Below are 11,758 nucleotides of genomic sequence, written 5' to 3'. Positions count from 1 at the left end.
TCCCCCTGCACTGAGGCTCTCCCACCCTCGCCCCAGGTGCTCCCCCCTGGCGTGGGACCCCCCCTGGCCGTGGTGGGGCTGGAGCCTCGTGGCCACCCTGCCCCCTCCACGTGAGCCCTGGGTGCTGGCACCGGGTGCCAGTCTGTCCACAGCCCCCATCTGTTGGCCCTACAAATAACCCAGCCCGGGCGGGGGGGGGGGGGGGCCCAAGGCCAGCGGCCCCCTGCCCACTCACCTGGCACAACCTGTCCTTGAGTGGGGAGGGCAGCAGGGTGGGACCCTGGTGGGCCTCTGAGGGCAGTGGTGGGGGCCCTGGGTGGCACAGAGGTGGCACAGGGTAGCGTGGCCACTGCCTTGGCACCCAGAAGCTGTTGACACCTCCGGGGCCCTGGGTGGTCGCTGCCCCCCGCCCCGGGGGGCCGGGGCCGGCGCCGCGGTGGGCAGGGAAAGGCCAAACGTGCCCTGGGACGATGCCGGGGGGGGGTGGGGGTGGGGGGGTCCTGCCTGGCCCTCACGTTGCCCTGTGCCCACAGGGCGGGGGACACGCAACCTAAGCCCGGGGTTGCCACCCTGGCGGTGCCAAGTTGCCGGCGGGCACCCGGGGGCCAAACACACACAGGGTGCCGCACGTGTCCCCAGCGCCACCCCCCCCCGAGGAGCCCTTGGCACCCTGCTGGCCCCTGGGTGCCAGCAACGCTTCCCAAAATAGCCTCGGTGGGGAGATAAAAGCAGGAGGGGCTGGCACGGGCGGGGTGGGCACACACGGACAGGATGCTGGGGCCCAGCGCCGTGGTGCGCAGCGGGGGGCTGCTCTCCGGCGCCCACCTGGGCTGCCGCCTGCGGGAGGAGGACTCCAGGCGCAAGGAGACCTTCAGCGCGGAGTGGTTGGACCTGGAGCTCAGCACCCGGCCCGAGCAGGGGTGAGGGCACCGCCGCTGCCAGCCTGGGGGGCGCCCCGCGGGTGCCAGAGGACGGTCGGAGGTCTCGGAGGGCTGTGGGAGCTCCTCGGGGGGTGGGGAGGCTTGGAGGGAGGGAGAGTCCCCCAGGGGGTCTCGTCGGGGGTGCTTGAGGGTCCTCGGGGGTTGTGGGAGCTCCACGGGGGGCTTGGAGCTAGGGTGGGTTCTAAGGGGTCTCATGGGGGGCTGCAGGGGTATCTGGGCACCCCAAGAGGCTGCGGTGGGTTCCAGGGGTCCCTGTGGGGTCGAGAGCTCCGGGGAGGGGTGGGGGGGGATGATCGGTGGGGACTGGGAGGGTCTCGGTGGGGTTGCTGGGGGGGGTTGGGGGTCTTCAAGGGGCTGGGGGATGCTGGGTGTCCACACAGGGCCACGAGGGATGTGGGGGTCCTCGTGAGGTGGGGGTGTCCCCGGGGGGCTGGAGGGTCCCCATGGGGGTCTCCAGCAGGGACATGGCAACCTGCGAGGGGGTGAGCGGTCCCCAAGGGTGGTGTGGGACGTGGGGGCGCTCCCCACGGGGCAGAGCAGGGCACGGGGGTCGCTGGGGGGGTCGCTGGGGGTCTCACTGCCGTGCCCCCTGCGTGCCCAGGTGGTGCCGGCGGGAGGTGGACCAGCAGCGCCGGGAGACGCTGGAGCAGTGCGGGGAGCTGCGGGTCCTGGAGCAGCGCTCGCCCTGGGGGGTGCTGCGGGTGGGCTGCCTGGGGCAGCCCCTGGCCCAGCACCTCCTGCCCTACGCCCGCACCCTGCCCCTGCCTCTCTTCTCCCCCTCAGACCTCCGCGGCGCCAAGCCCGGGCTCCGCCGCACCCTCTCCCGCTCCCTGTCCCACGAAGCCCAGCGGGGCTGAGGGCGCTGGGGGGGGATTCTGGGGGCTCGGGGGGTGGATGCTGGGGGCTCTGGGGGTGGATTCTGGGGGGTCTGGGGTGGGATTCTGGGCGGGGACTCTGGGGGTACTGGGGAGGGGGGCACGACGCTGATGCTGGGGGGCAGCGGAGGGACCTGGATGCCTGAATCCACTCGGCCACCCCCGAAGAGGCAGCTCGGGAGGGTGGGGGACAAGTGAGGGGTGGGATCCCACACGCCCGGGACCCCAGCCCACAGCGGGCGGTGGGGAGGCCGGCGGGGACGAGGTGCCAGCGGCCTGGGGGCGCTCTTGGCAGCTCCAGCCACGGGCACGACTCTGTTTTCCTGGCACGGAGAAGGAGACAGGAGGATGGGGAGCGCCGAGACCCCCGCGCCGGGGTCAGACTGGACTCTAAGAGGGGGTTGTGGAGGGGTGGGGGGCTGGGGAGGGTCCCTCCGTGGGGTTGTACAAATGGAGGGGTTTTGTACGGCAATAAACTGCTCAGCCTGGCACCGCGGCGCTGATGTGGGGAGGGGGCTCCCAGGTCGCCAGCGTAGCCTGGGGGAGGGGCTAGATTTAGGGAGGGACCTCGGTGGGGAGTGGGGGAAGCTGAGGCATGGGGGGGCGGCAGGAGGGAGCCAGGAGTTGAGAGGGGATCTTGTGTGGGCCCAGGGGAGGTGGGAACCTTCTGCTTACATAACCCCCCCAGTGCCAGCCCAGCCCGTGCCAGGGGCCCGGACAGTGCCAGTGCCAGTGCCCAGATTAGCTGTTCCCACCCAGCTGGATCCTGCTGTCCCTGGGCCGCTGCCAGGCCCTGTGCCCAGCCCTGTCCCATTTCTCCCTGCCTGTCACTGCTCCCCACCACCACCTTTGCCCACCTGCAGCTCTGGCACAGATAGGATTTGGGGTCGTTGAGCCCCAGCCCTCTCCCCAGCACCACAGAGGGGTCCCATCCTGCCCCTTGCTGCAGGGAGATGGGCACACTGGGAGCTGGCAGGGCTGATGGTGCCAGGGGCTGGGCTGGGCTGAGCTCCAGCACACTCAGCTCACTGGTGACAGAGGCATCAGGGAGAGATAAAATGGATCCCATTCCAAACCCTTCCCAATCCCCATCCCAATCCTACTCCCCAGCCTCATCCTTCCCCTTCCCTTCCCTTCCCAACCCCCATCCCAGCCTCATCCTCTCCCCATTCCAATCCCAGCCCCTCCCCATCTTCTCCCCATTTCAACCCCTTCCCATCCCAATGCCCACCTCAATCCTCATCCCATTCCCTTCCCAGCCCCATCCCAACACTTTCCCATCCCATCCTATCCCATGGGACACTCCTGAGCATCCCCACTGCCAGGGCAGGCCATGGAGGGGGCTCACAGCTGGATATGTGGGGAGGAGGGGGTGCAAAACCCTGGACTGGATGCCCAGTTCCTGGGTCCCCAATTCCTGGGTCCCAGATTCCTGGGTCCCCAATTCCTGGGTCCCAAATTCCTGGGTCCCAAATTCCTGGATCCTTTCTCCTTCCTCCCCCCCACCCCCCGCCAGCGGGGGGAGGGCAGCCCAGCGCCGGGGCCGCAGCGCTGGCACCCAGCCACATCCCCCAGCCCCGGGGCGCTGGCACTAACCTGGTTAGCCAGGATGGATGGGCAGCATCCCCCCCGCGCCAGGCAGGGCCATTGCTCATCCCGGGCTCTCACCACCCCACCTCCCCCCCGCCTTGGAGCCAGCTGAGGATATAAGGCAGGTTTTGGGGGGTGGGTGGCCAGCGGCCGCGGCGCAGCCCCTCGCCATGAGCCGCCTGGCAGCGCTGCGGGAGGGCTACGAACGCTTCGACCCCGCCGCATACCTGCACAACAACTACCTGCCCCCCCGCGCCGACTTCTCCTCCGAGGACTTCGTGGTGCCCTGGAAGCTGCGATGCTTGGCTGAGACCTTTGCCAGCGGTGAGGGGAAGACCCCCACACCCCCCCTTATCCCCCCCCCCCCCCAGAATCTTGCCGTGGGATGGGGAAGCTGAGGAACGAGCAGGGAGAGCAGCTGGGCACCCACCCTGCCTGCTGCCCGCTCCAAACCCTTCCCCATCCCACTCCCCAGTCCCATTCCCATCTGCTCCCCGCTCCAAACCCTTCCCCATCCCACTCCCCAGTCCCATTCCCATCTGCTCCCCCTTCCAAACCCTTCCCCATCCCACTCCCCAGTCCCATTCCCATCTGCTCCCCATTCCAAGCTTTTCCCAGCCCCATCCCAGGCCCCATTCCCATCCTTTCCCCTTTCCACGTCCTTCCCAATCCTCATCCCACTCCCCAGTCCCATTCCCATCCCCTCCCTCTTCCAAACCCTTCCCAGCCCCACCCCGGACCCCAGTCCCAATCCCACCCTTTCCCCTTTCCAAGCCCTATCCCACTCCCCAGCCCCATTCCCATTCTTTTCCCCTCTCCAAGCCCTTCCCAATCCTCATCCCACTCCCGTTCCCATCCTCTCCCCATCCCATGGCCGCTCCCACTCTGATCCCCATCCCGTGCTGGGACCCCCTTGGTTTCTGCCACCCCCAGGCTCTGGGTGGGACACCCTCCCCCTCCCCCCTTACGTCCTGCTCCCCCTCTGCAGGGGAGATCCACGGCCGCACGCTCGTGGACGTGGGCTCCGGCCCCACCATCTACCAGCTGCTGAGCGCCTGCGACCACTTCGAGGAGATTGTGGCCACCGACTACCTGGCGGTGAACCGGGAGGAGCTGCGGCGCTGGGCGCGGGGCGAGCCTGGCACCTTCGACTGGAGCCCTTTCATCCGGCACGTCTGCAAGATCGAGGGGCGCGGGTAGGGGCACGGCGGGGGGCACGGCGGGACACCCCGGGACACGGCGGGGACATGGCGGGACACCCCGGGACACGGCGGGGGGCACGGCGGGACACCCCGGGACACGGCGGGGACATGGCGGGACACCCCGGGACACGGCGGGGGGCACGGCGGGACACCCCGGGACACGGCGGGGGGCACGGCGGGACACCCCGGGACACGGCGGGGACACAGAGCGGGGCACGGGGGGCACGGGGGGCACGGAGGGACATGGGGCCGACACCGAGGGGCACGGGGACCACGGCGGGACGTGGTGGGACATGGGGTGCACACAGTGGGACATGGGAGGACACAGCGGGTCGTGGGGGACACGGAGGGACACAGGGGGTGGGTGCGGCTGGTCCGGTCCCTGCAGCAGCTTGTCCCCAGGTCCCGTGGGATCACAGCCCCTTGATCCCGGGGCTGCAGAGCTGATCCCCGTGGCGTTGTGTCCCCCACGCCTCGTGGGATCACAGCCACACATCCCTGTGGCTGCTGGGCTGATCCCTGCGGGAGCTGGTCCCGGATCCCGTGAAATCCTGGCCCTCTGTCCCTGCAGACGCTGGGTCGATCCCCACAGGATCCCCTCCCTGTGTCCCTGCAGACGCTGGGTCGATCCCCACAGGATCCCAGCCCTGTGTCCCTGCAGACGCTGGGTCGATCCCCGCAGGATCCCAGCCCTGTGTCCCTGCAGACGCTGGGTCGATCCCCACAGGATCCCCTCCCTGTGTCCCTGCAGACGCTGGGTCGATCCCCACAGGATCCCAGCCCTGTGTCCCTGCAGACGCTGGGTCGATCCCCGCAGGATCCCCTCCTTGTGTCCCTGCAGACGCTGGGTCGATCCCCGCAGGATCCCCTCCCTGTGTCCCTGCAGACGCTGGGTCGATCCCCGCAGGATCCCCTCCCTGTGTCCCTGCAGACGCTGGGTCGATCCCCACAGGATCCCCTCCCTGTGTCCCTGCAGACGCTGGGTCGATCCCCGCAGGATCCCAGCCCTGTGTCCCTGCAGACGCTGGGTCGATCCCCGCAGGATCCCAGCCCTGGGTCCCTGCAGACGCTGGGTCGATCCCCGCAGGATCCCAGCCCTGTGTCCCCGCAGATGTCAGGTCCCTCCCTATGGGATCCCACCCCCGTTGCTGCCCAGGTTCCCCTCCCCCCCATCCATCCCCAGCGGGTGCCAGGCTGGTGCCCGCGGTCCGTGCGGGGCGATCCTGCCCCCCGCTGACCCCCGGCTGCCCGCAGGGAGCCCTGGCAGGAGAAGCAGCGGCGGCTGCGGGCACGGCTGCGGCGCATCCTGCCCATCGACGTGCACCAGCCGCACCCCCTGGGGGCTCCCCTGTGCCCGCCGGCCGATGCCCTGCTCTCTGCCTTCTGCCTGGAGGCCGTCAGCCCCGACCACGCCGCCTTCGCCCGCGCCCTGGCACACGTGGGCACGCTGCTGCGCCCGGGGGGGCACCTGCTGCTGCTGGGGGCGCTGGGGGAGTCCTTCTACCTGGCGGGGGCCGCTCGGCTGCCCGTGGTGCCGCTGGCGGAGGACGACGTCCGAGCCGCCCTGGCCGATGCCAGCTTCGCCCTGCGCGACTTCCGCTCCTACGCCATGCCCCCCGCGCTCCGCACCGCCGTCGATGACGTCGATGGAGTCTTCTTCGTCCATGCCCAGAAGCCTCTGGAGGCCTGAGGGACCCCGGCCCCCCCGGATCCGCCCCCCGAGCCCCCAGCCCCGCGTTTGTGGCCCCCCGGCCGCCCCAGCCCCGCTGCGCCCCCAATAAAGCCCAAGCTGCACCACCCAGCCTGGCACCGCCGAGGGGAGGAGGGGGCGGCCCTGGGGAGGGGGCACCCCGAGGTTTGGGGGGGTGGGGTGGGAAGGGGCCAGAGGGGAGGCTGCAGGGGGGTGGTGTGGAGGGGTGCCAGGACAAGGAGGATGTTTGGGGGTCCATCGAGGGGGCACGGGGCACACGGAGCAGGTTTTGGGGCACACCAAGGGGGCACAGTGAAGGGATCTGGGGGGCACCAAGAGGGTTGGGGGCACATTGAGGGGGTTCAGGGCATGCTGGGGGTCGGGGGGGGGGAGTTGGGGGATCCATGGAGGGGATTTGGGGCTGTTGGAGCACACTGAGCAGTCTTGGGGGGCACATGAAGGGGGTCTGGGGGCACAGGGAGGGGATTTGGGGTGCACCAAGGAGACTGGGGGCACACTGAGGGGGTTAAAGGGGCTGCAGGACAGGGGGGGCACCACGGGGTGCCAACAGCTGGAATGGGGCAGAGTGGGAGAGGTGGGGGGGCAGGGAAGGCAGACAGGGGGTGGGGGCACCCTGGGCAGCATTGGGGGGAGCAGAGGGTGCCAGGGGGGCAGGGATGGGGCACAGGGGGGCACAGCCAGACAGGGTGGAGGTTGAACTCAGCTTTATTCACCCCACAACACACTCGGGGGGGAAGGGGGGAGGGGCTGCATCCCCAGGTTTGGGGAGGGGGGGGTGGGGCACAGCCCCTCTGGCAGAGGTGGGGGGCACCCCCCCCAGCCCCAAGGCACCGCTCCAGCCCCACACATTCCACCCCCACCCCTGCCAAAGCCAGCCAGCAGCCAGCAGGTCTGAGAGAGACCCCCCCCACACTGCACACAGCCCCCCTCCCACCCCCCCCCACTGCACACAGCCCCCTCCCCAATCCCCCCCACTGCACACAGCCCCCTCCCCACCCCCACCCCCCCCCGGCCCCACAGGCTCCAGCAGCCACCTCGTGGCTACTGCAGGCTTCACAGCTCCCAGTTCATCACTGGGGGGCACTGGGGGGGAGGTTCAGCTGCACTGAGCCCCCTGTGCAAGCAGCCCCCCGCCCCAGGGAGAGGAGAGGGGGGGCAAAGAGTCGAGGGGGGAGGGTCCAGGGAGCAAGAAACCTCAGAAGGCAACTGGGGGAAGGAGGCCACGGGCGGGGGGGGAGGGGCCTGGGGGGTCACTTGGCACAGGGCAGGGCAGGACCCCGGGGGGGGGCAGGCAGGGGGCTGTGCTCCCCCCCCCAGCAGCTCTAGTCCACTTTGAAGAGGTCAGAGTTGGCCTTCAGGAGGTAGAGGCTGTCATCCATCAGGAAACTGGGGGGGACAGAGGTGGGAGCTGGGGGAGGGGGTCCCTGGCCTTGGGGGGACCCCATCCCCTCTGGCTCTCAGTGCTAGGTGGGGAGGTGAGGGACTGGGGGAGCCCCAAACATCTTCTCCCTCTCCCTGCCCCCCCAAAACACAGCCTGGCCCCAGGGCTCTGGGCAGCATCTGTGGGGTCCCTCCCAGCACCCCCCCCAGGCAAGAAGGGGGTCCCCAGCACCCTGATTTCAAGGGGGAGGGGGCACTATGGGTCCCATGGGCTCCAGCACCCCATGGGCAATAGAGGAGAGCACTGAGCATCCCCAGGGACCAAAGCGGGGGGGGGGGGGAATCTTAGCACCCCAATTTCAACAGGGGAGGGCACCCAGCCCCCTGAGCCTGTGCCAGGAGGAGGAGGGCACCCAGCCCCCTGAGCCTGTGCCAGGAGGGCACCCAGCCCCCTGAGCCTGTGCCAGGAGGGGAAGGGCACCCAGCCCCCTGAGCCTGTGCCAGGAGGGCACCCAGCCCCCCGCAGTCTGTTGTGCCCAGCCCCCTTACTCGAGCAGGGGACAGGTGTGGGGGGACTGACCTGTAGAAGAGGACGTTGAGGGGGATGGTGCCAATGTGCCAGAGGGCATGGGCATCCAGCACCCAGAAGAGGGGGGGGAAGTCGAGCAGCTCCAGCAGCGCCAGGGCCTGCAGCAGCAGCACCACCGCCGCACACTTCCAGACGTGGGGCAGGCGCGGGCGGTTCCGCAGGCACCAGCGCAGCCACCAGGCCAGGTTCAGCAGCCCTGAGCACGGAGGGGATGGCTGGGGGAGGGGCGCCGGAGGGCGGCCCCGGCCCCGGGCGCGGCCCCCGCCCCTCCCCCGCCCCGCCCCGGGCGGCCAGCCCGGTGCCGGCCTCACCGATGCCGGCGTTGGCTGCCATGTTGTAGCCGTAGTCGAAGCGGACCAGGGTCAGGTAGGAGATGTGGCAGGCGAGGAAGAGGAGGAGGAAGGCCCTGAAGATGCTGATTAAGGCTGGACGCTGCAGCCCCAGAGTCCTGCAGGGGTGAGGAGGAGGAGGAGGAGGAGGAGGAGGGTGAGGGGGCAGGCAGCAGCAGCGTGGCCAGGCCCCCGCCCCGGGCAGAGCCTCACCTGACGCAGCAGAGGTACACAGAGTGCAGCACCACGGCCGAAGCACAGAAGTAGTCCAGCTTCTGGGGGGGGTAGGGGGGGTCAGGGCTGCCTGAGCCAGGCTGCCAGCTCCCCTGGCACCCCCCACGCCCCCCCGTGGGGCTCAGCAGCGGCAGCTCGGGGGGCAGAAGGTGCCCAAGGCCGGCCCCGGGGGGGCGCTGCTCACCTCTGTCACAGCTGTGTCCCGAGTGTGGAAGACGGTGGACCAGAACCAGGCGTTCAAGGAGACCTGGGGGGGAGGGGGGGTGAGGGGAGGGGACAAGGCTGGGGGGCATCACCCCCCCTGGAAGTGCCAGCTGGGCACTGGGTCATGGTCCCCCTCTCAGCAGCTTGTTGGACTTGTTGGGGAAGATGAGGGAAGGAAAGGAGCAGGGAAAAGAAATGAACTGGGGGGAAGCAGGAGGGGAAGAGGGGAAGGGCAGCAGGAGGGGAAGAGGGGAAGGGCAGCAGGAGGGGAAGAGGGGAAGGGCAGCAGGAGGGGAAGAGGGGAAGGGCAGCAGGAGGGGAAGAGGGGAAGGGCAGCAGGAGGGGAAGGGCAGCAGGAGGGGAAGGGCTGCAGGAGGGGAAGGGCTGCAGGAGGGGAAGGGCAGCAGGAGGGGAAGGGCAGCAGGAGGGGAAGAGGGGAGGGGAAGAGGGGAGGGGAAGAGGGGAGGGGAAGAGGGGAGGGGAAGAGGGGAGGGGAAGAGGGGAGGGGAAGAGGGGAGGGGAAGAGGGGAGGGGAAGAGGGGAGGGGAAGAGGGGAGGGGAAGAGGGGAGGGGAAGAGGGGAGGGGAAGAGGGGAGGGAAGAGGGGAGGGGAAGAGGGGAGGGGAAGAGGGGAGGGGAAGAGGGGAGGGGAAGAGGGGAGGGGAAGAGGGGAGGGGAAGAGGGGAGGGGAAGAGGGGAGGGGAAGAGGGGAGGGGAAGAGGGGAGGGGAAGAGGGGAGGGGCAGCAGGAGGGGAAGAGGGGAAGGGCAGCAGGAGGGGAAGAGGGGAGGGGAGTAGGGAAGGAAGCAGGAGGGGATATGGAAGGGAAGGGGCCAGGAAGGGGGGGGCGGGGGGCGGGGGGCCGAGGCTCACCCAGGCGAAGGCGACGCAGGTGTGGTACATGGGGGAGGCCGGGGGCACGGCGGCCTTGTAGCGCAGCAGCATGACGAAGCTGGCCAGGCCGTTGAGGAAGGAGGCAAAGGCTGAGGCCGGCTCCTGGAAGCAGAGGAAGCGCCGGAAGGGCCACTGCAGGGGACAAGGGCAGCGTCAGGGGATGGAGGGGGGACCCTGACCTAACCTCCCACCCACCCTCCCCAGCCCTCCCGGTGCTGACCTTGCCGTGGAACTGGGGCACTCTGTGGCCCCCCTGCAGGTAGAGCCGCACCGTCCGCCACATGCAGTCGTACTTGCAGTCGTCTCGGCAGCTCCAGCCTGCGGCAGGGGGCAGCAGCGGTGGGAGGGGGCTTGCCCTGACCGCTGAGTGACCTCCCGCCACCCGGTCCCACCTAGTCTGGAGCATGATGGGCGCTGGGAGTGCCAGGCTCCAGCTCAGGTGGGTGCCCCTGGGTTACATCCCCTGCCCTGCGTGGCTGGGGGAGCACCGTGCACCCAGACCTCCCTCGCAGCGCTACGGCCCAGCAGCCTCCGGTACAGCCCGGTGATTCCCAGCATGGCCCAGCAGAGGACAGCAGCTTCCCCAGCAAAGTCCAGCGGTCCCCAGGGCGGCTCAGTGGCACAGCCCAGCACCCAGCGACACGACCCAGTGCCTCCCTGCATGACCCCGGAGTGGCCCTAACAGCCCTGAGCACGGCCCAGTGCCCACCGACACTGCCCCAGCATGGTACAGCGCCCCCCAGCACAGAACCAGCATGGCTCAGTGCCTCCCGGTGCAGCCCAGCACCGCCGAGCCTGGCCACGGGCGGCCCCAGTGCCCCCCAGGCTGGCACCGCCGCCTCCAGCCCAGCGCCTCCCGCTCCGGTCCCTCCCCGGCGCGGAGGCGGGGCCCTGGGGAGGGGCGTGGTCCTACTGGGGGAGGGACTCGCCGGTAATGGAGGCGGGGCCCGGCCCGGCAGCCAATGGGCTCGGGGCGGGGGCGGTACCTGTCAGGCCCATGTAGAGCGGTTGGCGAGCGCGGAAGTGCTTCAGCGCCGCCCCCGAGCAGTTCTGCCGCTCGCAGCGGCTCAGGCACTCGCGGTACAGCGGCTCCCGGTCCCCTTGCGAGCCCCGGGCCGGGACCGGCGCCGCTGCTGCTCCAAGCAGCAGCAGCAGCGCGGTCCGCGCCGCGCCGCCGGCCGCCATCGCCGCCCGGCCCGGCTTAGTCCCGCCCCTTCCGGCCCGCACCGGAAACGGGGGCGTTGCGGGGCATCATGGGATATAGCGCCTCCGCCTCCCGCGGGGATGCTGGGATACAGTCCCCCGGCCGCGGGGCTCATGGGATATATCCCCCCCCTAGTGTACGGCGTGGCCCGGGGAGCTGCCGGGCCCCGGGGTTCCGTGCGGGGAGCCCGGCGGCTCGTGGAGCTCGGGGCCAGAGCAGTGCCCGGCAGCACCAGGCCACGGTGTGCCTCCGCCTCGGGGTGGGCTGTGCAAGCCTCAGCCGTGCGGGACCGCGGGACGAAGACCCCGAAGTGGGCACCCTGCTGTGGGTGCCAGTAGCTGGGAACAGGAGCGGGGATGTGGTGCCCTTGGACCCGCTGTGCCCTCCACGAGGCGGCTGCCGTCTTGTCTTAGGGTGATGGTGACGAGCTGGCTCCTTGTTCCCATCCCCACAGATGAGGGTCCTGGCCCCCCAAGAACTGGGGTCCCCCTCTCCAGCCCAACCGGCTCCCCTGCGGTGGGGGTGCAGGTGGCCACGGTGGCTGTCCGGGAGCACAGGAGGAGGTGGCACATGGGGACGCGGCGAGAGATCCAGCTCCGTGCAGGGA

The 11,758-nt window shown here is 70.2% G+C and overlaps 3 protein-coding genes across 3 annotated transcripts; 2 read left to right on the top strand and 1 right to left on the bottom strand.

The window, feature by feature from the left end:
* Positions 1-732: 732 nt before the first annotated feature.
* On the top strand, positions 733-1,803 carry TCAP (titin-cap). Its single transcript, XM_054176786.1, has 2 exons — positions 733-920; positions 1,543-1,803. Exons 1-2 carry the CDS (start codon positions 772-774, stop codon positions 1,796-1,798), a joined length of 405 nt encoding a protein of 134 aa, XP_054032761.1. The 5' UTR covers positions 733-771; the 3' UTR covers positions 1,799-1,803.
* A 1,735-nt stretch (positions 1,804-3,538) lies between these two features.
* Positions 3,539-6,308, top strand: PNMT (phenylethanolamine N-methyltransferase). The gene is made up of 3 exons (XM_054176770.1): positions 3,539-3,730; positions 4,395-4,602; positions 5,863-6,308. Exons 1-3 carry the CDS (start codon positions 3,577-3,579, stop codon positions 6,296-6,298), a joined length of 798 nt encoding a protein of 265 aa, XP_054032745.1. The 5' UTR covers positions 3,539-3,576; the 3' UTR covers positions 6,299-6,308.
* A 1,022-nt stretch (positions 6,309-7,330) lies between these two features.
* Positions 7,331-11,153, bottom strand: PGAP3 (post-GPI attachment to proteins phospholipase 3). The gene is made up of 8 exons (XM_054176762.1): positions 10,934-11,153; positions 10,168-10,265; positions 9,927-10,079; positions 9,036-9,098; positions 8,831-8,892; positions 8,600-8,736; positions 8,280-8,484; positions 7,331-7,705 (listed from the first exon to the last, which is right to left on the bottom strand). Exons 1-8 carry the CDS (start codon positions 11,130-11,132, stop codon positions 7,642-7,644), a joined length of 981 nt encoding a protein of 326 aa, XP_054032737.1. The 5' UTR covers positions 11,133-11,153; the 3' UTR covers positions 7,331-7,641.
* Between the last annotated feature and the right edge of the window lie 605 nt (positions 11,154-11,758).

Source organism: Dryobates pubescens, chromosome 36 (assembly GCF_014839835.1).
Source record: "Dryobates pubescens isolate bDryPub1 chromosome 36, bDryPub1.pri, whole genome shotgun sequence".
NCBI classification, from domain to species: Eukaryota; Metazoa; Chordata; class Aves; order Piciformes; family Picidae; genus Dryobates; species Dryobates pubescens.
Note: the sequence above shows the minus strand (reverse complement) of the source record. Positions and strands in the feature narration are given on the sequence as shown.

Coding starts and splice junctions, on each gene's coding strand:
- TCAP (XM_054176786.1), top strand. CDS start 772: ATGCTGGGGCCCAGCGCCGTGGTGCGCAGCGGGGGGCTGCTCTCCGGC. Junction 921..1,542: donor AGCACCCGGCCCGAGCAGGG/GTGAGGGCACCG, acceptor CTGCGTGCCCAG/GTGGTGCCGGCGGGAGGTGG.
- PNMT (XM_054176770.1), top strand. CDS start 3,577: ATGAGCCGCCTGGCAGCGCTGCGGGAGGGCTACGAACGCTTCGACCCC. Junction 3,731..4,394: donor GGCTGAGACCTTTGCCAGCG/GTGAGGGGAAGA, acceptor CCCCCTCTGCAG/GGGAGATCCACGGCCGCACG. Junction 4,603..5,862: donor TGCAAGATCGAGGGGCGCGG/GTAGGGGCACGG, acceptor GGCTGCCCGCAG/GGAGCCCTGGCAGGAGAAGC.
- PGAP3 (XM_054176762.1), bottom strand. CDS start 11,132: ATGGCGGCCGGCGGCGCGGCGCGGACCGCGCTGCTGCTGCTGCTTGGA. Junction 10,266..10,933: donor GCTCTACATGGGCCTGACAG/GTACCGCCCCCG, acceptor CCCCTGCCGCAG/GCTGGAGCTGCCGAGACGAC. Junction 9,099..9,926: donor CCTGCGTCGCCTTCGCCTGG/GTGAGCCTCGGC, acceptor CCTCCCCCCCAG/GTCTCCTTGAACGCCTGGTT.